We start from the raw sequence: 25317 nt of genomic DNA on the forward strand, positions 1-25317 counted from the left end.
TTTGGATATCTGCCGATACCGATATGAATCCGATATAGTGTTTTTTAATCAACAAAACTGTTTTTTTAAATATCTTGCTGCATTTTGTATAAGTTCATACTCAAGTTTAAAACAACAACTACACTAAAGCTATTCTGTTATACCTGTATGCAAAAAAAAAATTTCATAGTTCAGCAATACTGATCAATCTAATAAACTTAGACCTACACCATCCTCCCTATTCTAGTATTTTAAAGAGTACTTAGCGTAAATATTAAGCAACCTAACTAATAGGGTTCCAACTCCCAGCAACAACAAAAATAAATAAATAAAAAATAGGGAACCACCCCTCACGCTCCACCTCATGATGCTTAATCAATGTAATCAACCTTAATTTGATGCAGTGTGAAAAAAATGCACAGAAATCAATTATTTTTCAAGAAATATTAAATAGATTCAACATCTTTCTTCAACAAAATTGCAGACTGCACAGATGGTACCTTCCCAAAGTAAAAAGTACTATAGCTTACTAGGGTATATTAGACTTAATAGTTACTATATACAGTAATTGACTTCTATTCATTTTACATCAAATTAAAACTTTGGGTGTCAGATAATTATTTATTAAAAGCTCGACATTTTAAATGAGAATAAGAAAGAAAAGTATGTCTTTTTGCCCCCTTTTCCCAGTTAATGCCCTATCGGCCCCCCTGGCTAAACTTTGCTAGATCCGCCCCTGCACAGTTACCAGCGTCAGCTACGTAGAAAAAGATCCTGGTGTAGAAAGTAATATTAAATAAATTCTAACAACAGCTTATCAAGCTTAAATGTGCTGCTGTTGTTCAGCCGCTGGTTTCCTCTTTCTGGCGCAAAGTGGGCCAAAAACAAACAAGGGAGACGGACTCGCACAGAAAAGCCGATCAGCTGATCAGTGATCAGTTTCACGATTGAAGTAGCAGCCGGAGAGCGAGAGGCAGTCGCTCGTTAAGCTTAACGCAGGAATGCTTTACAAACATTCAGAGATGGACTTACACACTTGCTTTACTTCTCTCGGGATAACTTTGTCGGAGATGAAATGCCGGGTTGCTAGCGAAGCTCCACATGCTATCCAGACCACCGACAGGTCCCGCATGCCACAGCCGCTCTATCACGTGATGCATACTGCTCCGACGTGCTAACGTTCTGAGGCGAGTTACGGCGTGTTGCAAGTTTTGTGAGGTGCTTTCGTGATATTTAATGGATCGGATTACATTTTTTATTTTTCTCCGATATCCGATCCAGTAATTTAGGTCAGTATCGGACCGATACCGATACGTAATATCGGATCGGTCCATCTCTAGTTTGTGGACAGAGTGGTGCTGGAGCAAAGATCACGGGTTCATTTAAAGGTCAAATGTGAGTCTCCTGTGTTAAAAGCCGCCTCACTGCCCAGTTAAACAGCAAAGATTAAAAATGAGTCAAAGGTTTCAGTCACAGACGAGAAGCTTGTGTTGTGTCTTTTCTCCCAGCTGTTCTTCATCTCACCTCAATTCTCCGATCAGTGTTTCCAGGTATTTCTGAGGTTGCTTTAAAGGTCTGGATCAGATCCACAAGAGAGAAAAGCATGAACAGATACAGTCCAAGTCATTCATTTGATTCCAGTCAACACATTTATTGATCATTAGTAGCCACATTAAAAATTAAGCACTGATTCATCCACTAAGGCTCAAACTGCACATATCCATGAAAACATGATATTTATCTTATAAAAACATGATGTTTATTATTCAAAGGTGTTTGAAAGCCTTGCCAGGTGAGTTTGATCCAGGAGGGTCTGAAGCCAGTGTCACACAGAGACTGTGCAGAGACTGTAGAAGGACAGAGCAGCAGCAGAGCAGTCCAGATACACTGATGATCCTCTGTCAGATCCAGAGGGACACACAGGGCTGATGCTGGACTCTACATTGTGTCTGACAGTGGAGCTGTTCTCAGAGCAGTTCACTCTGCAGCACTGACAGTCATCTGCACTTCATTCCTCTGTCAGTCACTGCTGGATGAAGCTCTCCTCTCCACCTCCCAGTAACATGGCCCAGTCAGAGCGTCTCTACACACAAGCTGCTGCTGCTTCATCCATTCTGGATCATCAGGACACAGCTGCTCCTCTCTCAGCAACACACACCATCCTATTTACAACCAGCTCCACCTGCAGAGAGAAGAAGGAAGAGCAGAGGAGATAAACGAGTGTTTCCAGAGACTCTTCATCAGCTGTCAGTGATGCAGCACATCTAGTATAAAGAGCAGCAGGGACGTCAGTGCTGGGACTGTACTAGGACTCATTGCTGCTTCACTTTTTCTAATCTTTGGATTTTTATTGAAGTTGATGAAAATGTTTTTGACTCCTAGTTTGAGTTTGGACTTTCATTCATTAGAAGAACCTTGGTGTGTCCACTCTGAGCTCTGTAGGAACCCCAACAATCCAGATGGACGGTTCCAGCTGTTAACTGGTGGAATACCAGCCAAACATCTGCTCTGCACAAAAGGCAGAAACAGGAAGTGTTTGTGTCCAATCCTGAAGGCTGTTACCATTCTCCTCCCACAGCTTCACTGAGAAGCTGCAGCTTTACAGGAAACACTGCATCTTTCTTTCATACTGACTGTGTTTAGTACAATACTGCTGACAGCACCACCCACTCACTCCATCACTCTACTGACCTCAGAGTCTCCAATCTGTAGTCTGGACTCTCCTTAAGATCACACAGCTGCTTCACGTCTGGATCCTGCAGCTTGTTTCCTCTCAGGTCCAGCTCTCTCAGATGGGAGGGGTTGGACTTTAGCGCTGCTGCCAGATAATCACAGCTTATCTTTGACAAACCACAGTTCCACAATCTGCATAAAAAATTAAAGAAAGTTTATTAGACAAAGTGCTTGGAATCATTCAGTGTTTCATCATCTGTTCAGAGCTGAAGAAGGTTCAGAATGTAGAAGTTTAGAAAATGGAAACTCCAAACAGCTGAAGCCAACAGGAAGCAGCTTCAAACAGGAAACTGTGCAGTTTCAGACTATATGTCCTGATGCAGCCAGTTGGATTTTGGAGATTTGAATCTCTGTTCTGTGACTAAGTCCTTGAATCATTTCTTCCAGTTGGTCCAACAAGACAGACTAAGTGTTGGACATGTGTTGTGGCTCCATCAGGGGAGCTTCTAAATGTGATGTGTTGGCCGCTCTGGGTCTGTCAGGTCACAGGACTGAAGAGAGCTCAAACTGGGCACACAGTGGTTCTAGACTTGACCTGAGATTGTCTGAAACTGACTGGGAGATTTTTACACATGTTCCACTCCTCCTTGGAACAACAGGAAGTTCCCAGCATATGGAAACAAAGGTTAAGTGTCTTATGGCATTCAGTGATGATGGTGCTGTGGCCCCACCACCTCCACCTCTTTGTAAAGGAACTAACTGTAATCTGAAGCTTCAAATGGAACTAAGACTTCCTCCACTAGGTGGCAGTGTCTGATGAGAAAGTGTGAGTGGAGCTGGCCTGGAGTCAGAAACAGGAAGATGCAGGATTTGGGCTGAAATGGCGAAAAGTGGCAGAGCAAGAAGGTTGTAGGTTGAAGCTTGTTGGCCTTTCTGTCGAGGTTGGATGTTCCCCGTCAGTCCAATGAAATGCTGCTTAGGTTCATTGGTGCTTCTACATTGGCTGTAGGTGTGGATGTGAGAGAGTGCTTCTCTGTCTCTCTCTGTTGGCCCTGTGATGGACTGCTCCCCTGCGTAGGTGGACCACGCATCTTGCCCGATGACAGCTAGAGCACAGGCTCTAGGCAGCACGGTGGCACGGTGGTTAGCACTGTTGCCGCACAGCAAGAAGGTCCTGAGTTCAATTCCAACATCAGGTCTTTCTGTGTGGAGTTTGCATGTTCTCCCCGTGTTTGCGTGGGTTCTCTCCGGGTACTCCGGCTTCCTCCCACCGTCCAAAGACATGCAGCTTGTGGGGATAGGTTAATTGGATAATCCAAATTGTCACTAGGTGTGAATGTGAGTGCGAATGGTTGTCTGTCCCTGTGTGTTGGCCCTGTGACAGACTGGCGACCTGTCCAGGGTGTACCCCGCCTCTCGCCCTATGACAGCTGGGATAGGCTGCAGCGCCCCCTGCGACCCTGAAAAGGAGAAGCGGAAGTGAATGGATGGATGGATGGATTTGTGGCCTGAAATCCCCCAGTTAGCAGTGTGGTAGATAGCTATGACATGCTAATCCCATCCAGCAGCTGGATTCTAACTGTAAGCTGAGCCGTGCTGAGCCAAAGCACTTTTTCATATACAAATTACAACATTTAATAGAAACCTGTTGGTCAGCATCTTATTAGCCTGCTGTTAGCTTCATTCCACAGAAAACTGAGAGAAACTAACAGAGTTGATAAAGAATAAAGAGAAATGTGCTGATTTAAAGCCTTTGAAGTGCTTCAGATGATCTCTGTCCACTTCTGTCCACTCATTCATTCATGTAAGCTTTCTAATGCAGCTTTGATCTTCACAGTCTGCTTCATGAAACTCATTCTAACCCTGAATGTCAGAGTGTTCCTCCTTCTCTTTCCCATCATTCATGCTGGCAGTGGAGGAGATTTGGATGTTGGACTGTGTTTGGATGATGTGTGTATGTTTGTGTTGGACTGCTGTTTGTAAAGCAAACGCACATTTTGCTTTGGATTTCAGTGTCACACAGACTTTAAGGTGGAATGAAGAGTTTTAGAGTTTCACAGTGAATTATCCAGTAGAGGATTTTTCTTCTTCTCTGAAGGTTTGAAATGTGAACATTGTTCTGCTGCAGTCAATGGACTAAACCAGAGAAGAAGAAAACAGACTTTACCATGAAGATCCTCAGTGTGGATCAGTATCAGCCTGATGTCTGCAGTTTAGTGTCAGCACAACTTTCACATCATATTCATCTCAGCACAACTAAAACATGCTGACTGACCTCAGAGTTTCAAGTCCACATCCTGGACTCTCCAGAAAACCACACAGATGTTTCACTCCTGAATCCTGCAGCTTGTTGTTCTCACTCAGGTCCAGCTCTCTCAGATGAGAGGGGTTGGACTTCAGCGCTGCTGCCAGACAATCACAGCTGATGTCTGACAAACCACAGCTCATCAATCTGTATAAAGAAGGACAGATTTAAGTTTTTTAGACAAAGTGTGAGCTTGAAGTCATTCAGTGTTTCATAATCTGTTCAGAGCTGAAGAAGGTTCAGATGTAGAAGTCAATTTAAGTCAACTGTAAGCAGCTTCAAACAAACACAAGAGAAAAAAAATCTGAATTTTTCACATTAAAGTTGTACATTTATCATAAAAACATGAAGAGTTGTTAAGCTTTAATGCATGAAATTAAAAAACAAACATCAGAGTCCAAAACAAAGAAAACAAATTCAGGAGGCCAACTATGAGGTGCCGTAAGGGACGTTATTACTGAAACGCTCTCACACACACTACTGAGAAACCAAGGCATTTCAGTTGAACAGGAAGTTGTTTCTTGACAAGGAAACTGAAGGAAAAAGTGGTCGATTTCAAACAAACCACTACACAGATGTCTACTCAGCAACCTGCTAGGAGCCTAAGTGAAGCAGCTGCATTACTTAACAATATATGAGCCTCAGCATAAGTCAAAATTTAGAATAGCAGATGGAATTATTCTTGTTAATTTTTTTGGGATATGTGCTTTTTGTCTTTTTTAGCAAAGAAAGAAAATATCTTAAAATCATTATTAAAACCAGGAAGAGAAGGCTTAGCGCTCCTCCATTTAGCACAATGGATGTGATATTTACTCAATGTAACCATACTGTTGTAACTATGACATATTTTGTCTTTGAAGAAACTACTAATAAATCTATTATTGCATTTTCATCACACAGCTGACATTTCCCTGGCAATAAATTTGGGAGCGCTGATGAGAAATTATTGTATATCATAACATTTTTAATCAAATGAAGCAGAGGCAGTGGGACCAGTTCACAAAATTTGTTATATTCTCTTTGAGAACAGTTTAGACAATATTTTTCCGAAAAGTATGTCTAACTCAGAATGACACCGTTATCATCAACAAATCTGTTATGAATATTGTCATGGTTCGGCTGTGTGCAGGCAGGCAGAGAGGAAGGACCCAGAATAACCAGCTTTATTGCAGGGGTGACTGAACAGAAAACTAACTATACTGGAAAATAACTAAACTGGCATGCAGGCAAAATGAACACACAGGAAGGTAAGAGGGTGAACAGACGTTAACGACGCGACACTGACACAAAGACACACTGGGCTTAAATACACTGAGGCAGTAATCAAGGGATGAGAGACAGGAGGGGAAAACACCTAGGGGAAATCACAACTGACGAGGCAGGGGGAAACGTAAATTGAACACACTCACATAAGACAAGGACCTTCAGAATAAAACAGGAAACTAACAGACATAGAGGACCAGACAAGACACCATGGACAGACAGAGGGACATACGGGCAGAGGAGGCTAAGTACAGGAAAAACCTAAACTAAACATGAGAGCAAGATAACAAAACCTAAACCAGAAATCATCATCATCATCATCAGATAGCTAAAGAATCAGAACATAATTATAATCAAAACAGTATCGCCAGAGAATAAGAAATAATCCATAATGCAAAAATAAACCAAAACATAAGAAACTCAAAATGCTGGATCGAACCAACCCAGGACCACGACAAATATAATCTTTTTGTTTAAACCAGTCGCTCTTGAAAATTGATTTTTGATTGAGTGTAATTACCCTATGATTCCATAAGGTCTAATTATGGGGAGAAGTTGTGGGTATATCTCATTATCTCAGATTTTAACCATTTCATTCTAAGGGTGCCAACCATAAATTCTAATTCTGGAGTTTTGAACCACCTTTATTGTATTCCTTCACAAGCTGAGATGTTTCAACGTAATGGGTTTTATTCCTCCACAAAAATTCAAAAAAGGCTACTTATGTTTATTTGTATCAGGACAAGCAGGAAAGCCATGGACATCTGGACAGTCTATCAGGCTGCCTGAGTCCCCTCACCCATATCAGCCCAGAACTCTGCATTAACTACTGAGTAAGACTTAGAGGATCAGAGATAAAAAGTCTACAAAGAATGGATCAAGACTTCCTGTATAAGGCTCTGTGGACCTATGATCGGCAGTGTCGGGACAACTTTCACATCATATTCATCGCAGCACAACTAAAGCATGGTGACTGACCTCAGAGTTCCAAATCGGCATCGCGGATTCTCCAGAAGAACACACAGCTGCTTCACTCCTATATCCCGCAGTTTGTTGAAGCTCAGGTCCAGGAGTCTCATAAGGTATGGGTTGTACTTTAGCGCTGCTGCCAGATAATCACAGCTGATGTCTGACAACCCACAACTCCCCAATCTGTATAAAGAATGAAAGATGTAATTTCATTAGACAAAGTGTGTTCTTGAAATCATTCAGTGTTTCACATTCCACTAAGAGCTGAAGAAGGTTCAGAATGTAGAAGTTTAGAAAATGGAAACTTAAAACAGCTGAAGCCAACAGGAAGCAGCTTCAAACAAACACAGCAAGAGAAAAAACTCTGAATGTTTCACATTAAAGTTGTACTTTTATCATACAAATATGAAAAAGACGAAGAAATTTGTTTTACATTGCAGAAGCCTCATAGCTTCACTTTTAAAGGTGAAGTTGGAAAGGAATAGACATATTTGAAGTCCAACCACACCTTTTTCCAGTCACATTATTAAAACAGACAAACTACAAGCTCATTGTCAGTCCAACGAGTCATTTTCTGACCTAGACTAACAACACTGGTCGTCATGTGCAGCTGGCTGTGAGACCAGTGCTCAGGGACCGTCTACAGAGTGCTACACTGAAAGAACATCACATACAAATTTGCTTCCCGCACTTTCACACAAACATCTATTGTCATTATTTTTACCAAACTCTGTGGATCCTTTATTGGAAATTCAAATGGGATTCAAATGGTCAGACAAAAGAGGGTGATGAGGAAATTTGATTAAATGTTGTCATTTTCCTTATATACCAAAGATAATGATTGACAAATGTGTTTTTACAAACTCAGTGATGGACTTTGATCAACAGGATAACCCTGATTGTTAAGGGCATTTTAAGATAAGATAAGATAAGATGAACTGTATTTATCCCAAGGGAAATTCTTTTGTCACAAACACTCCTCTTTCAATGGAGCAGCAGCAGTCCATCTGCATCTTAAGGATAAAGGACACTCTTTCGAGGATGCCAATGTTCACATTTTGGACAGAGAGGACAGATGGTTTGAAAGAGGAGTGAAAGAAGCCATCTATGTCCACTGTGAGCGACCATCTTTGAACAGAGGCGGGGGTTTACGACACCAACTCTCTGCCATCTATAATCCAGTTTTGAGATCCCTTCCCAGACGCCTTAACGCCCACTCACATCCTGGGCCATCTGATCTCAGGAATTCGCATGACAAGGTGGGGCCAGGTTTCACAATGTGCTCACCCAAAACCCTGGCTGATTGGGTCCCACACCCGTTTTCACACCTTGGCTCAGGTGATTAGGTAGAGGATCTTCAGGGGGTCCTTTTGTCCCTCTTTGGGGGGTTACTCCCGCTGGGTTTAAATCTAGCCCCCACCGCCATTTGACCTTAGAAGTGAAGAAGCTTCTCGGATGAGAGGTGAAACGTCTTCAAGCAACTTAAAGAAGTCCAGAAGCCTTTCTTCCAAGGCTCCTTAGACTACGATGACCTGGATGACTGAGAACCTTCACAAACATACTCGCTTGCAAATTCCAGAAAGCTTGGTTGTTTATAGAATAATATTATTCGGACTTTAAATGATCAGTAGTGGGAACATTTGGATGCTGACCTGAGAGTTTCCAGTATACAATGTGGACTCCGCAGTGCAGCAGACAGAAGCTTCATGCCTGAATCCTGCAGGTTGTTGTTACTCAGGTCCAGATCTTTCAGATAGGAGGAGTGTGAGTTGAGAACTGAGGACAGAGCATCACAGCTTCTCTCTGAGAGGTAACAGTGACTCAGTCTGAAAAACAAATGAATTTATTAAATCAGTCAAATGAAACATTTTTTAAAACCCAGCAATACAATTAATGGTTATCTAAATAGCTTCATGAAAACACAACTGTCCTTCTATGTCAGCATTTACTCTTTGTAAGCTCCACCTGCTCCACCTTCTGTTTCAGAAGACATGAAAACACACTGTAAATGTAGTAGAAACATTATTGATGGGAAATGTAATCTTCTCAGAGCCATTTGTACATTTTAGAGCCTGATATTGAAATGTAAGTGTGGACAGCAGGGACATTCACAGCAGAAAAGATATAAGAAGATGCCTGTGTTCAGTAAATATTACTCTCGTGCCATCAAGAAATACCAAAGGTAGGTAAAACTCCCATCCATACTTTGTACTACTGTGCTCCAGGTTGTGGCTACATCCACACTATCCTGGATAGATTTGAGAATGGTGTTTTCGTTCACTTATTCACTTTCTGGCTCTTTTAAAATGTCGTGGTTGAGGAAATGTCAAGGAAAAGCACTACGTTTTTTAAATGGACTAACAATGAGGTGGAGTTGTTTCTGCGAACAACACAAAAGTACAAAGTTGCAAAAGCGAGTGAGAGTTAAAGAATTTTAAGAAAAGCTATCTGGAGCATCTATAGACTGATATTTATCTTTAATAGGGTTGTCAGAATTGAGAGGAAACAAAAAGACTGCTGTACAATGCCCTCCACTGTCTTAGTTTAATTGGTCACATGACTGCATCATATGACTAACATGCGTCATCATTTTAGGAAGTCTCCCTTTTCGCTGTCCACACTGTGACGGGAAAGCACAGTTTTCAAATGTATCCATTCTTGAAATGCCCATTTCCCTTCTTTTCCTATGTCTTGTGCTTTTATTTCAGTGAACTGAGGATCTGCCGGCGGCCGTGGGACCTCAGATGGTGGGTCGTTTTCAACACTTCCTTTGTTGTAAAGCACCGGGTGAATAGACTGTAGTGGGGGGTCTTTTGTGTGGTTTTCTTTTTGGTCCCTTCTGCTGGTAAGGCCCAGTTGTCTGTTTATTTTAATTTTAATTTGGGACACAGTTTTAGATGACACTGCATTCAGTGCTCTGTCATTGTTGATTTTTCATCTTATTTTATATTAATAAATAAAGTTGTGTTAATATTTGAGCGGACCTCAGTGTGAATTTCTGAACCTGTGCAAATGTTGTTTTTTAAATTACATTTCATTTCTAAACGATTTTGTATTTCCTAGAGTGGCGTTGTCATTTTATTACTTTGTTTATAACCCCGCCGACCACTTGGGGCGATCGTGGCTCAAGAGTTGGGAGTTTGCCTTGTAATTGGAAGGTTGCCGGTTCGAGCCCCGGCTTGGACAGTCTCGGTCGTTGTGTCCTCTGGGCAAGACACTTCACCCGTTGCCTACTGGTGGTGGTCAGAGGGCCCGGTGGCGCCAGTGTCCGGAAGTCTCGCCTCTGTCAGTGCGCCCCAGGGTGGCTGTGGCTACAATGTAGCTTGCCAGCGCCGATGGGTGGATGACTGGTTGTGTAAAGCGCTTTGGGGTCCTTAAGGACTAGAAAAGCGCTATACAAAAACAGGCCATTTACCATTGGTCACATAAGGATATTTCTATGGCTGCAATGAATCCCTGAGTAATGCAAATGCTCTGTTTAATGAAATCCACCACGCATGTAAAAGCAAGAGTTTCCCTAACATTTACGACTAAAAATAGACCTGCATTAGAAATGTATCTAGGAGCATGTATGTGAATATAAAATATTGTAACATTAGGCACGTACAGCCCTGGTGTTTAAACAAAGACTGATAACACAACAGCAGCAGTGATGATCACAGTTTATGTAGGATTCAACGTCTTGAGCACACTGATGAGTTCTTGAGCCATCAAAGAGGTTTCAGTTGTATTGGAAAAAATTTCAAGACTTTAGGATATGAATTCATAGAAAGATAGAAAGCCTAGTAAAAAAATTACTAAATTTATTTCACCAATAAATTAAACACAAGAGTGCAAATGTACTTACAGAGCTTTCTTTGAGGCTTTGACCACTGGCAGCAGCCTCAGAAGAGCCTCCTCTGAAGCAGAGTATTTCTTCAGGTCAAACACATCCAGATCTTTTTCTGATGACAGCAAGATGAAGACCAGAGCTGACCACTGAGCAGGAGACAGTTTATCTGTGGAGAGACTTCCTGAACTCAGGGACTGTTGGATCTCCTCCACTAGAGAACGATCATTCAGTTCATTGAGACAGTTGAACAGATTGATGCTTTTCTCTGCAGACAGATTCTCACTGAGCCTCTTCTTAATGTACTGGACTGTTTCCTGATTGGTCTGTGAGCTACTTCCTGTCTGTGTCAGCAGTCCTCGTAGGAGAGTCTGATTGGTCTGCAGTGAAAGACCCAGGAGGAAGCGGAGGAACAAGTCCAGGTGTCCATTTGGACTCTCTAAGGCCTTGTTCACAGCACACTGGTGGAGAGATGATTTAAACCACCAGGAGGTTGTTTGTTGTTCTTCCAGCAGATTGAGTCCAGAGTTAATGAAGGTCAGGTGGACATGAAGAGCAGCCAGAAACTCCTGAACACTCAGATGGATGAAGCAGAACACCTTGTCCTGGTACAGTCCTCTCTCCTCTTTAAAGATCTGTGTGAACACTCCTGAGTACACTGAGGCTGTTCTGATATCGATGCCACACTCTTTCAGGTCTGATTCATAGAAGATTGGGTTTCCTTTCTGCAGCTGATCAAAAGCCAGTTTTCCCAGAGACTCAATCATCTTCCTGCTCTCTGGACTCCAGTGTGGATCTGTCTCAGCTCCTCCATCATACTTGACCTTCTTCACTTTGGCCTGAACCACCAGGAAGTGGATGTACATCTCAGTCAGGGTCTTGGGCAGCTGTCCTCCCTCTCTGGTTTCCAGCACATCCTCCAGAACTGTAGCAGTGATCCAGCAGAAGACTGGGATGTGGCACATGATGTGGAGGCTTCGTGAAGTCTTGATGTGGGAGATGATCCTGCTGGCCTGCTCCTCATCTCTGAATCTCTTCCTGAAGTACTCCTCCTTCTGTGGGTCAGTGAACCCTCTGACCTCTGTCACCATGCCAACACAGTCAGGAGGGATCTGATTGGCTGCTGCAGGTCGTGTGGTTATCCAGAGGCGAGCAGAGGGAAGCAGTTTCCCCCTGATGAGGTTTATCAGCAGCACATCCACTGAGGTGGACTTTCTAGGGTCAGTTAGGATTGTAGTTTTGTGGAAGTCCAGAGGAGGTCGACACTCATCCAGACCATCAAAGATGAACACAACCTGGAAATCTTCAAAGCTGCAGATTCCTGCTTCTTTGGTTTCTGTAAAGAAGTGATGAACAAGTCCCACCAAGCTGAACTTTTCCTCTTTCAGCACATTCAGCTCTCTGAAAGTGAATGGGAATATGAACTGGATGTCCTGGTTGGCTTTGTCTTCAGCCCAGTCCAGGCTGTATTTCTGTGTTAAGACTGTTTTCCCAATGCCAGCCACTCCCTTTGTCAGCACTGTTCTGATTGGTTCATCCATTCCAGGTGAGCCTTTAAAGATGTCTTCTTGTCTGATTGTTGTTTCTGGTCTGTTTGGTTTCCTGGATGCTGTTTCAATCTGTCTGACCTCATGTTCATCATTGACCTCTGCAGTCCCTCCCTCTGTGATGTAGAGCTCTGTGTAGATCTGATTCAGGAGGGTTGGGTTTCCTGCTTTAGCAATGCCCTCAAACACACACTGGAACTTCTTCTTCAGCCTATACTTAAGGCTACGATGATGAGCGGCAGCAGAAAGTCCTAAATGGAAAAAAAAAGTTTGTGTTTTACACAATACGCATGATAAGAAATTACTTAACACATGCTTTTCATGTCTGGAGACATTAGTAAATATTATCCATCATATTACATATTTTTAGAAATCGTTTTACTGTCAGCCAGCTCCTCCTGCTTCATTCTCCCCAGGAAGTCCACTGTGATCTTCACAAATGCCTCTCTGCTGCTCCTCTTCTCCTCATCATCATCCCTGTGACTCTCTAAGCATTCTGGGTAATCTGGACTCAGAACCTTCTGGATCTTCTTCAGCTCGTCCTTCACAAAAGTGATGATGTTGTCCTCCAGCAGCTGGAACAGAATACTTTATGAATGAGCCAATCAGACTGAAATCATGGAGCCAAACATCAGATCCATGTTGGACACACTGACGATCCACTGGTCTACAAAGAGCAGCATGGAGACGACTGTGAATAGATGTAACAGTAGTTGTTGTACATGTACAGACCATAAATATGGAGTTCAGGTCTGTTTGATGCTGCTGGGCAGACTGGCCACTGGGAACCTCTGAGCTCTGCTGGTCCACTCTGTGGAGAAATGATGAAGAATTTCTGGAATTTTAAAAAAAAAAAATTGAATGTTTTTTTTGTTTTGTTCAAATTTTAGTTGTTAGTTTTTTATGGACTGTGGGGGCAGACTTTTTAATCCCATGTATCATATCATTTTAGTATAGCAAGATACTTCTGACACCAATTGTATGCATGCATGTCGAATGTTATCACAAGTCGGCCCCAGGTTTTATTGCACCTTCACAGAGAGTACATTATAGACTTGAAGATCTCCAGACACCCTACTCTTAGGGAGGTGATGGATGGTCGTAACTTTAACCTACTCTGCTTGTTGGGTTTGGCGTAACTCACCTGCCTGCCTCCCTGCCAGGTTCTTTACAGTGAGAGAACTTGGTCTGGTTTAGCCTCACACGGACCTTACTTCCCCCCATGCCTTGCTTCCACCTGTAAAATTAGGATTAATGCCTCTTGCTTCCCCCTTTCTTCCTTCGGACTCTGCTGCCACACTCCTAGTGTGACTCAGGTTTTCATGTTATGTGACTTTTACTGAAATTGTTGTAGTCGAGATTAGTGCTTCACAGTTCTGCTTTTGTTCACAGCATACTACAGTAATACTCTGGTATAGTATCTAGTAATTTTGAAGTTTTTGCCCGTCATAGTGAGTTAATTTAATTTCTTAGCCCCCGAGCGTGGTGCATTGTGTTAGTGTTTTAGTTGGAGCCAACTCCAGAGTTTAGGTGTATTTCCACTCACCTTCAGTTCATGTTTAGTATGTGTGTTCTGGTTTTGGTCGAGTGAATGCTCGTGCGAGTTGCTCCCACTATTCATCGCTAACCATGTCGCTACTTTTATTGCTATTGGTGCTCTTTACTCCAGCTACTTGTACCTTGTTACCTGCTACTTGCCCCCTTGGTTTTGCTACCCTTTTCTCCTGTTACTGTTATCACCACTCACTGCTATCCTCTCCCGGCATCCCAGCTACTCCCTCCAACGTATTCCTGTTCTATTCATGTCTATACGGCCCATCGGTGTCTCTGCTCCTGTTCATGATGTGGCCTCCCAGGATTGATGCACTGTCTGTGTGGGCCTGGATCCTTGTGTCATCGATCCTTCAACCCTGTACTGAAATCCATCAATACACAGCTGATGAGCTCCTTCGACTCTGCTTTTCCCTGGCTGCTTCACCGCCTGCTGTTCTTCACCTCCATGCGGATATTGTTTTCCTCTCTTGTCGAAGTTACATCCATGGTATTTTAATCAAGATAATTCTAAGCAACTACAATCTCTCTGGTCCACCTCTTGCCACCCTTCACAGAACCCTGGCAGGGCTGTTGACCACAATGTTTTGGCTAACCTGACCAGGTCGCCTAGCACTCTCACACAGTCTGACAGTACTTGCGTCAACTTCGGCCTGCTTAACATCCGTTCGCTCACGAACAAAGGTCATCTTGTCCAGGATCTCCTAAAAGACCGTCAGTTTTACTTTTTCTATTTGCCGGAGACGTGGCAACAGCCCAACGACTTTTCACATCTGGAAGACCAAAGGTGTGAAAACAGCTGTCTATTGCCTATTGTTACTGTAAGAGGTATTTAACTGAGGGCCACGCTAGGCTCAGTGAGGGATTTCGCCGATCATCTGCCCTGCGATGGCTTTTCTCTGCGCATCAAGCTTGGGTTTCGGGGTTTTCTTTTTTTATTAAAGGATCTTAGCTACCACTCACAATAAAGTACGCTTTCTTCTTCTTCTTCTTCACTGTTTGTCTGCAGGCTTTATTTAGATGGAAAACTCCCACAACAGGACTTACTCCTTCAACTGCACAGCTGACAAACTACCATTCTCTGATCACCTGCTTCTTTCTTTTAATGTCCAAATGACTTTTTCCATAATCAAGAACGCTCACACTATTTCTTTTCAGAATATCAAGAAAATAAATCTTGATATTCTTTCCTCTGCTTTTTCTAGCTGATGTCTCTCAACAACCTGTCTATTCAAGATGAGCACCTCTGTTCTTTAAAGGCAAACATGAACCCACTCAGGTCACACTTTCCCCACAGATATGATCATCACTGTCCTCAAACAGCAAAAGACCAAGTCGAACATTTTGATCTTTTCTCTTTCATTGTTTTCTTTGTGAAAATCTCGGGATTTTTCAGGTCATGTTTATGCAGGAAAACAAAAACATGTAAAGGAGTCATCACAGTTCTCTGACCTCGTTGGTCCAGGTTCAGCACTGAAGTATGGAGATTCATCTTTGGACCGGTCACTCCTCACAGAGGGACAACTGGATCCTGCAGACTGTGCTCTGTCCTCCTCTTCCTTCATCATCATCTTCTTGTGGACTTCAGTCAGTCTGAGAGGTAAACCACAAACACTCAGTGAGTTCACATTAACAGGAGTAACTGAGTTACAGTCGCTGACCTCTGACCTGTCATGTAACCTAGAAACCAGGTCAACATGTCTGTAGGTTCTCAGTCATCCAGGTCATGGTTATCTAAGGAGCTTGAAACGAAAAGAGACTTCTTTAAGTTTCTTGAAGATGTTTCATCTGAGAAGCTTCTGCAGTTCTACAAACCAAATGGTGGAGAGTCCCAGATATTTAAACCCTCGAGGGAAAGAGAGGGGCGCTGACCCACTTGTGATGAGGCACATGATCAATAGTGGGTTTTACTGACTCTCACTAGCTCTGCTTTGACAGTGACAACCATCACTGAGCAGCATATGAAAGACAATTGTGCAAAATAACTGCATGTTGTGGGTCAATGTTTGTTCATGTTAGATGTATTTCCTCTTGGTTGTAATCGGTGTTGGTCATTGCTCAAAAAGTAATTAGCCTGACTGCTCATCACTTTGTGACCTGTTCAATTTCAGTAGCCTTTCAGTTTATCATGGTGCTGGTCTGGTGTCAGCATTTACTCAGCTTTAACCCTCTGGGGTCCAGGGTATAACTGGCCATTTTTACCTACTTTTGATTTGACCTCTATATTTCACCTTTAAAAACTGTTTGCTTTGCCTTGTTTAGTATCTTTTTTTTCAGCACAACATAAAGTGTCTGAATTTACAGTTAGTTTTTCATTTTGACTAATTGTACTGGCACAACTGATATAAAATCAGACAAAAAACATAAAATCCGAGTAGGCAAAATGTGATTTTTTTACTGTACAAACCCCAAACATGTTTAAGAGCATTATGAAGTCATTGAAAGAGTAGTTCAAAAATGAAGATTCACAGGGCTTTTACTTTGAAATCCAAAATAAGATGGCGTTGATAATGACAGGGCACAATTAGGGTACAAGGCTGTGTCATATAGATCTAACATTAGAGTTTGTAAAAAAAAAAAGAAGCCTAAATTACAGTATATGTTATTATGTTCTTAACATATCTGTTAATTCACTCGAAGTTGGCTTTTATTTTGAAATCCGGTTTCCACATCCATTCCCGTAATACTTTGAATACACAGGGAACGTAAAACAAACTGGAGGCTGGCTTGACTGCAAGTCTCGAATTGGAGGCTGGCTTGACACAAGTACACAGCTAATGTTAGCCAGGAAAACATTCCACACTGACTTTAATACAAACAATACAAACTTCTTTCTCAGGAGACTGAAAAGATTCGGCATGAGCCCCCGCATCCTCAGGACCTTCTATCACTGTGCCATTGAGAGCATCCTCACTGGATGCATCACCACCTGGTATGGCAACAGCACCGCCTACAACTGCAAAGCTCTCCAGCGAGTAGTGCGGTGCTCTGAACGGATAATTGGAGGTGAGCTTCCCTCCCTCCAAGACATCTACAGGAAGCGCTGCCTGAGGAAAGCGGGGAGGATCATCAAGGACTCCAGTCACCCCAGCCAGAAACTGTTCAGACTGCTTCCATCAGGAAGGAGGTTCTGCAGCATCCGGTCCCGTACCAGCAGACTGAGAGACAGCTTCTTCCACCAGGCCATCAGACTGCTGAACACTTCATAGACACCTCAGCTTCACTACTGGAACTTGATGTAGTTACTTAACTAAGGTGGAAAGTTTTTTTTTTTGTTTGTTTGTTTGTTTGTTTGGTTTTTGCTTTGTTTTATGATTTGCTTCAAGCCCTGTGTACAGGAGCTGCATGCAAAAATATATTTTGTGAAAAGGGTTGGCGTAATAAGCAAATGCTTCAGCCAATACCTTTTGATTAGCCTTGTCTCATGCTTTCCTGCTTTGTGGTAGATCTTTGTTCTGTTTTCGCTGAGATATTTGAATGCTAATCAATAAAAAAATCAAAATCAAATCAACTTCAACATTATGCACTACATACTGTACAGTAATGCCACTGTTTTGCACATGTCTCACTCTGTATATTTTATATATTTTATTATTGTTTACTCTATTTAATTTGTAAAAATGTGTACACACACACACACACACACACACACACACACACACACACACACACACACGTAGGATAATATTTAGTATACACATCCAGAAATGCATATACTATTATATATTGTACATATATTTATTAGTTTCAGATGTAGCCATTCTTGTATTTTGCACAACTCTGTTGCTTGTGAAGCTCGCACACAAGAATTTCACTCACATGTGCTCTACCAGTGTACCTGCACATGTGAGTGACAATAAAAGTGATTTGATTTGAAACACACACAGTTTGTTGTGTGAAGAAATCCAACATGAGCTGAACAAACAGTAAAGTTCCTAAAGACGAACAGTTAAAGGAGGAAACGAAGCAAACTTACAGTTTCTTCACACCAACAACAAGCTCCACTCCACCAAGTTCAGGAAGTGAAAGTAAACTTTGAGCCTAATGCGGCGTTTGAGGACACTCGGAAGCATCAAAACGCTGTGCTGCGTTCAGATAAACCTCGGAAATTCCTAAACCTCTTGCAGGTCGTGATTTAGTTTTTCCGTTTAAAACACAAACATATGTCATCACTTTGTTGTTCTCCTTCCTGCAGCATTTAAATGTTTCAGTACTAAACTGATGTTTCTTCAAAGCTCATTTCAACCGGTTGAAGTAATGAATAAAAGGGCAGACTGAGTGTGAGAGCCAAAGTGAATCATTTGTGTCTTTGTAGTGGTAGCGTAGGTGTTTAGATTTTCCTGCACCTCAGGTGATTGCATGAGGGCGTGGTCCTATTCTCAAATGATATAAGTTCATAGATGCTGTGACGGAGTTACACCATCCCGAGCCGCCGACAGCTGATCTGGGCGCATACACGCACCACCACCATTAGTTTTTACAATTACCGTGGCTGCGCGGCTTTTCGTCGACCGGGCAGATAAACAAAAAGGGGTGAGAGGTATATTTTGAGCAGCGCAGAGGGTGGCCAGCATATTTTCCCACTTACCTTCAATAAAGCCGGTCGCGGAGACTCGCTGTGATCGCCGATTATACGGGGGTTATGCAAGCCGATGGTATGGTGTTCCGGGGTGTAAATAGTGGGTTCGCGCGCGCTTGAAGGGTCACGTGAACTGCATTATTCTTTTGGTTTGTTTGGTGTTATTGTGAAACACTGTAGGCTGCCTGGAAGTGGCCATAAATGTCTGTATATACATATATGTATTGTAGGACTACAGCAGGAAATAAGCTGAGGGGGAAAGACGGTTTGATAAAAGAAATAATAAAGAGATGACTATTACGCCTAGTGGGAGGGGCTATGGGGTATAAGAGAAGGCGGTCAGGGCCCACCTGTTGTCTTTTTTCCAGTGAGCTGTTACAGAGAGGGTAACATGCAGACTGTGTTTTGTATATAGATGTTTGTTGTGCTGACTTAAGTCAGTTCTATTTTCTTTGTAAATAACTTTTTGTGCACCTGGGAGGCCGGCAAAATAAATAAATAAATAAATTATCCACACTGAATGCTTTCCGATAGTGATGGCCAAATGAAGCTTTCCGAAGCACTGAAGCTTGTATTGAAAAACGGTTCATTACTCGAAGCTTTTCAACACAGTCCTCTCCGGTGACATCTGGTGGCGAATGTTTTGAAGAGCAGCTTGAATCTGCAGAATAAAACGGACTGCTCAATCATCGCTGCTCACTCAAGAGTGGAGTTCTCTCTGATATTGGGCCACCGTTCCGTTGCTTTGAACATGTAATTGGTTTTGTTTCTCGATTGGGGGGCTGAAAAAATGTAATGCGTATTTGCATAATACATTTTGATCAATAAACTTTCCCTATTTAAACATGCACTATGGTGTGGCCTTTCTTTGCTCATAACTCCTTGATGTTGGTAAATACAATAAGTGAGCAATATATATAATATACATATGATAACGCACAGCACATTATGGAGTATGCCCCTGCTGTGGAGTCCTGCCTCCATCTACTTGTCATTTAATCACTGGACAGCTGGACAGGTTCATACAAAATATTAGATGAGGCCAATTGTCCTATACATATTTTTGACCTAGGGGTGGGACTGATTGTGAACTGGAAAGGGAAAATGCTTAGGGGGCTGAGTACGGCTGCATCGTTACTGATTTGTAGAATCATTTTGATTCGATACAGGATCCGATTCAATTTGATTGGAATCTGGAAAGTTTTGCCTCAGTCAGAAATACAGTGGGGCAAAAAAGTATTTAGTCAGCCACCGATTGTGCAAGTTCCCCCACCTAAAATGATGACAGAGGTCAGTAATTTGCACCAGAGGTACACTTCAACTGTGAGAGACAGAATGTGAAAAAAAAAATCCATGAATCCACATGGTAGGATTTGTAAAGAATTTATTCGTAAATCAGGGTGGAAAATAAGTATTTGGTCAATAACAAAAATACAACTCAATACTTTGTAACATAACCTTTGTTGGCAATAACAGAGGTCAAACGTTTACTATAGGTCTTTACCAGGTTTGCACACACAGTAGCTGCTATTTTGGCCCATTCCTCCATGCAGATCTTCTCGAGAGCAGTGATGTTTTGGGGCTGTCGCCGAGCAACACGGACTTTCAACTCCCGCCACAGATTTTCTATGGGGTTGAGGTCTGGAGACTGGCTAGGCCACTCCAGGACTTTCAAATGCTTCTTACGGAGCCACTCCTTTGTTGCCCGGGCGCTGTGTTTTGGATCATTGTCATGTTGGAAGACCCAGCCTCGTTTCATCTTCAAAGTTCTCACTGATGGAAGGAGGTTTTGGCTCAAAATCTCACGATACATGGCCCCATTCATTCTGTCCTTAACACGGATCAGTCGTCCTGTCCCCTTGGCAGAAGGGGACCAGCCTGCGTCTGCTGCAGAGCGCTGAGCTGTTAGCAACATGAACTCTTTAGAAACTGCAAACACGTCGTTCCCTCAATCCCAGTGAAACTGTCTCTTTAAAACAAGCTGAAAATCCACTTCAGCAAACAGGAAGTGAAACATGTAAAAACATTTGATTCTAACATGAATTAAAGCAGAAACTGACTGAAATCCAACAAACAAAGTAACTCAGAATAGAAACAAAGTGTTGCTTTGTACAGAAACTGCAGTAAATGAAAATCATTAAATCAGGCGTGTGTCGTCCTGCAGAGGTAATGTGTGTGTAAATGTTGTTGTGTGTTTGTGAATAAATCCTCCATCATGTTTAATGTCAGCAGTGTTTCACACACATGTTCATATGTGAAGCGGTGTGTGTTGGAGTGTTTCCACAAACACAGCAGTCAGAGTGGATGTTGTAGGACACAGGTGTGGAACTCCAGGCCTCGAGGGCCGGTGTCCTGCAGGTTTTAGACGTGTCCTTGATCCAACACAGCTGATTTAAAGGCTAAATTACGCCCTCAACATGTGATGAAGTTCTCCAGAGGCCTGTCAATGAACTGATCATTTGATTCAGGTGTGTTGACCCAGGATGTTATCTAAAACCTGCAGGACACCGGCCTGGAGGCCTGGAGGCGGACACCCCTGTTGTAGGAGGTGTTTGTGTAGTGAAGAGTGTGTGTAGGACTCCAGCTGCTCCAGCAGGCGTCTCCTTTGTGCTTCAAACACAGGCTGCATTTGAACCTCGTGTCTTCTATCAGTAACCTCTTCATTGAATCTTCTTTCAGCACATGTTGTGACCCTGCTGATCTCTGCAGCTCATTCAAAGGAGAGCAGCCTGTGAAACATCAGCTTTGAGTTAGAAAGAAACATTTAGGGTCAGATTTACTGACGTCTGCAGCAGCACAAAGACTTCTTTAGATGGTAAAAAGCTTCTGGATTTACTGACGCGGCTCTTTCTCAATATTCAGTTACACTAGTCTGTATTTCAAAGGTTCACACAAAGAAATGGTCACATGTGTAAGCAGTTTGTGCTTCAGCCGACTGTAACAGGCCCAAATAAACTCCTCAGCTCTGCGTTGTTGTATTTTTAAAGAAGAGATAAGATAAGACTTTATTGATCCCACGACGGGGAAAGAACACAAGGAATCTGTGCAGATATATTTCCTGAGTGGAAATATAACAGTGTGGGGTCAGTACAAATGGCTTCACCTCTCCACATAGTACACTCTGGTGTAGCTTCAGCAGACTGACAGTCATTTCTGCAGCCAGCCTCGACTAACCGGCCACACCAACAGGGGGCGCTGTTTCCCCCATTGCACTGACATTTGTGGCAGTAATAGCACAGAAAGCCTGTTCCACATGTATGCCTGAATACAAACAAACAGATGTTAGAAGGCTTTGATTTTTATTTGAGTGGACAATCAAACAATAGACAGCAGGGGTTTGGAAGAGAACTGAACATCTAATCTGATCATTGTTAGAGCAGCATTCAGGATCTCCACGTATTAACACACTGTTTCTGCTCCCGCTGAACATGGTTCCTCTTAAATGCAGATATTTTATTGTTAGATTTAACTTAGAGTGTTAAATATCAACACTTCACAGAGTTCTTCTGATTCTTCATCCGATGGAAGACAAAACACTGCTCAGTCGACCCTTTCACACTTTATTCTCTCGCAAAGTTACTTCTGGAAGGGAGATGCGTCCTGCATGGTGACACACCCCTAACAGTCTTTATTCCCAGCTCTCTCATTCTAGTCTAAACAACAGTGTCCCAGTAACTTTCCACTAGAAGATGCTCCCTGTTATCTACTTTCTCCCAGGCAAGCGAGAGTCTACAGCCTTCTAGCCCCCAAGGACACGTAGTCTAATGCCTTTATTTTCAGGGCCGTGTCCACTTAATACTACAATATATGGTTACGTGGCATTTTAGTTCATATAAAGCAGAGAATTGAAGCACTTCAAATAATTTCATCTCAACAAGAGTCAGCTGTTTAAAGAAGAACAGATGATGAAAGGAGCAGACAGGGTTCAGGACGCACGCTGAAGTCATGTGCCCACCAGCTGCCGGGGTGTTCACCAACATCTTCAATCTGTCTCTGCAGCAGGCTGCTGTCCCAGCATGCCTCACATCAACTACCATCATTCCTGTGCCCAAAAGACAGTCAATAAAATGTCTGAATGACTGTCGCCCGGTCGCTCTGACACCAATGACCATGAAGTGTTTGAGAGACTCTTTCTTTCACACACCAACATCCCTGCTGACCTGGACAGCCTACAGTTTACTGCAGGAACAGATCAACAGAGGATGCAGTCTCAATCGCACTTCACACCAGCCTGACTCATCTGGAGCATCGCAATACATATGTTAGGATGCTATTTGTAGACTTCAGCTCGCCATTTAACACCATTGTGCCACACAAACTTGTAAACGAGCTGAATGACCTGGGACTAACCACCACACTCTGCTCATGGATCTTGGATTTCCTCACAAACAGGCCACAGAAGGTCAGGGTGGGCAGCCTTACATCATCTGCTATCACCATGAACACAGGAGTATCGCAGGGCTGCGTTCTCAGTCCAGCTCTTTTCACTCTATTCACACACGACTGCAAACCCATCCACTCCTCTTCTAACACCACAGTGAAGTTTGTTGATGACACTACAATAGTGGGAAGGATATCAGACAACAGCGAGTCTCACTGCAGAGAGGACGTCAACATCTAATCAGAGGGTGTGGAAACAACGAGCTGGTTCTGAACACTGCCGAAACAAAGGAGATGGTTGTAGAGACAGAAGAGCCAAGAAAACAACACGACCACCCCTCCACATACATGGTGAGGAAGTTGAGGGTGAATGGCATTAAATTCCTGGGCCTACACATAACAAAAGATCTCACATGGACTATTAACACATCCCACTCAGTGAAGAAAGCACAGCAGAGACTTTTACTCCTAAGAAAACCCAGCTCTTAGTAAACTTTTACAGGAGCACAGCAGAGAGCATCCTCTGTCACTGCATCACAGTGTGGTGCTTCAGCTGCACTGCAGGAAACCGTCGAACTCTGACCCGGACCGTCAAACTGCCCAGGAGATCATTGGAACCAAACTCCCGAATCTCCACACCAGGGGTGCCCAATCCCGGTCCTCGAGAGCTACCGTCCTGCAGCTTTTAGATGCATCCTTGTTCCCACACACCTGAATCAAATGAATGCCTTGTTATCAGGCCTTTGCCAAACATGATGGCATGCTGAAGAGGTAATCAAACCATTTGATTCAGCTGTGTTGGAGTAGGGATGCATCTAAAAGCTGCAGGACGGTAGCTCTCGAGGACCTGGATTGGGCACCCCTGCTCCACGCGGTCTATGCTAGCTGTTTGCAGAAGCCAGCTAGCTGCATCATCAAGGGCCCAACCCATCCAGGTCACAGACTTTTTGTACCCCTCCCATCAGGGAAGAGATACAGGCCAATCAGAACCCACACAAACAGACTAAAGAGCAGCTTTTTCCCAGAGCTGCAGCCTGTGTCACCCCTCCCCCAACACACCATAGCTAACTCTCCCTCTCTCTCCTTTACCCCATGTCATTAGTGATGGGATTTCCGGCTCTTTTTAGGGAACCGGCTCTTTCGGCTCCGTACCGGCTTTAATTTATTTATTATTAACAATAATATAAAATTATGCACAAAAGGAATTACTAATGTAAAAAAGTGGTTTTATTCATATATGTTTATATATAAATATATGCGGTGGCCCCCAGAGACAAAACACGTACAAACTCCAAAACACATTTCTAGAGTGAACTGAACTTCCAAAGCAGAGCTACTAGATCACTTAAATTACACAATTGAAAGCATGTGTGTATTGTTTGTGTATTTATACACAAGCACTCATATATATATTCAAATAATTTTTAAAAAATGTTCATTTACCTGTTACTACCCACACACCAAATCCGGTCATTGGTACTTCCTGGATTGTTTAGCCACTAGGTAACAAAAGCTCAACACTGCCCCCTAGCATCCTGGAGCACTTCTGTTGTGTTTTGTACGTGTTTTGGAGTTTGTACGTGCTTTGTCTGTAGGGGCCACCGTAAATATATTTTTATTTATTCACTCCACATAAAATGTAATAAATAAATCATATATTACAATAACCAACTATTCACAGTTCAGCTTTTAACTATTGAAATTTTCAGCCTTTTCCTTTTAAACAAATTTAAAGTGAAACAACACAAAACACTGCAAACCACAACACAATTAAATATAAATGAAAATATTTGAAGTTTACACAGCTACATTCTCACCTGAAAATATCTTAAAAGTTTATTTTGTGACCCAGGAAGAGTAATATTTAAAAGTTTTTAGCCGCAGTCCTCCACCATTGACGCGTCTGAGTTTTGGATAAAATGCATTCGGGGATATTTAGCATGCTCGATAAAAAAGGATTAGCGAGACCACATCCGGGAATTTTGAGCGTACTTGGCTTGATGGTACTTTGAATTGGAACAGTACTTGGTCTGTATCTGATGATGTATCACGAGTCCACGAGAACACAAGTCCACATATTGAGAAACAGCCTCAGAGTCAGTTTGTGCCAGTATTCATTTGTTTTGGTTGTCAGTGATTTATCAACTAGTAAAAAGCTGCCGCACCAGACAAACCAGTGTTCCATGTTAACTGGTTTTTTGTCACACTGCAGCTCTTTCTTCACCTCCAAACCAACTCTTGT

At 42.7% G+C, this 25317-nt stretch overlaps 1 protein-coding gene across 1 annotated transcript; it reads right to left on the minus strand.

The window, feature by feature from the left end:
* Window positions 1-2012: 2012 nt before the first annotated feature.
* On the minus strand, window positions 2013-11149 carry LOC120733589 (NACHT, LRR and PYD domains-containing protein 1-like). Its single transcript, XM_040031883.1, has 5 exons — window positions 11037-11149; window positions 7199-7372; window positions 4928-5104; window positions 2671-2844; window positions 2013-2161 (listed from the first exon to the last, which is right to left on the minus strand). Exons 2-5 carry the CDS (start codon window positions 7297-7299, stop codon window positions 2146-2148), a joined length of 468 nt encoding a protein of 155 aa, XP_039887817.1. The 5' UTR covers window positions 7300-7372; window positions 11037-11149; the 3' UTR covers window positions 2013-2145.
* Between the last annotated feature and the right edge of the window lie 14168 nt (window positions 11150-25317).

The sequence above is a fragment of the Simochromis diagramma genome, unplaced genomic scaffold, assembly GCF_900408965.1.
Source record: "Simochromis diagramma unplaced genomic scaffold, fSimDia1.1 OVJJ01000786.1, whole genome shotgun sequence".
Lineage (NCBI taxonomy): Eukaryota > Metazoa > Chordata > Actinopteri > Cichliformes > Cichlidae > Simochromis > Simochromis diagramma.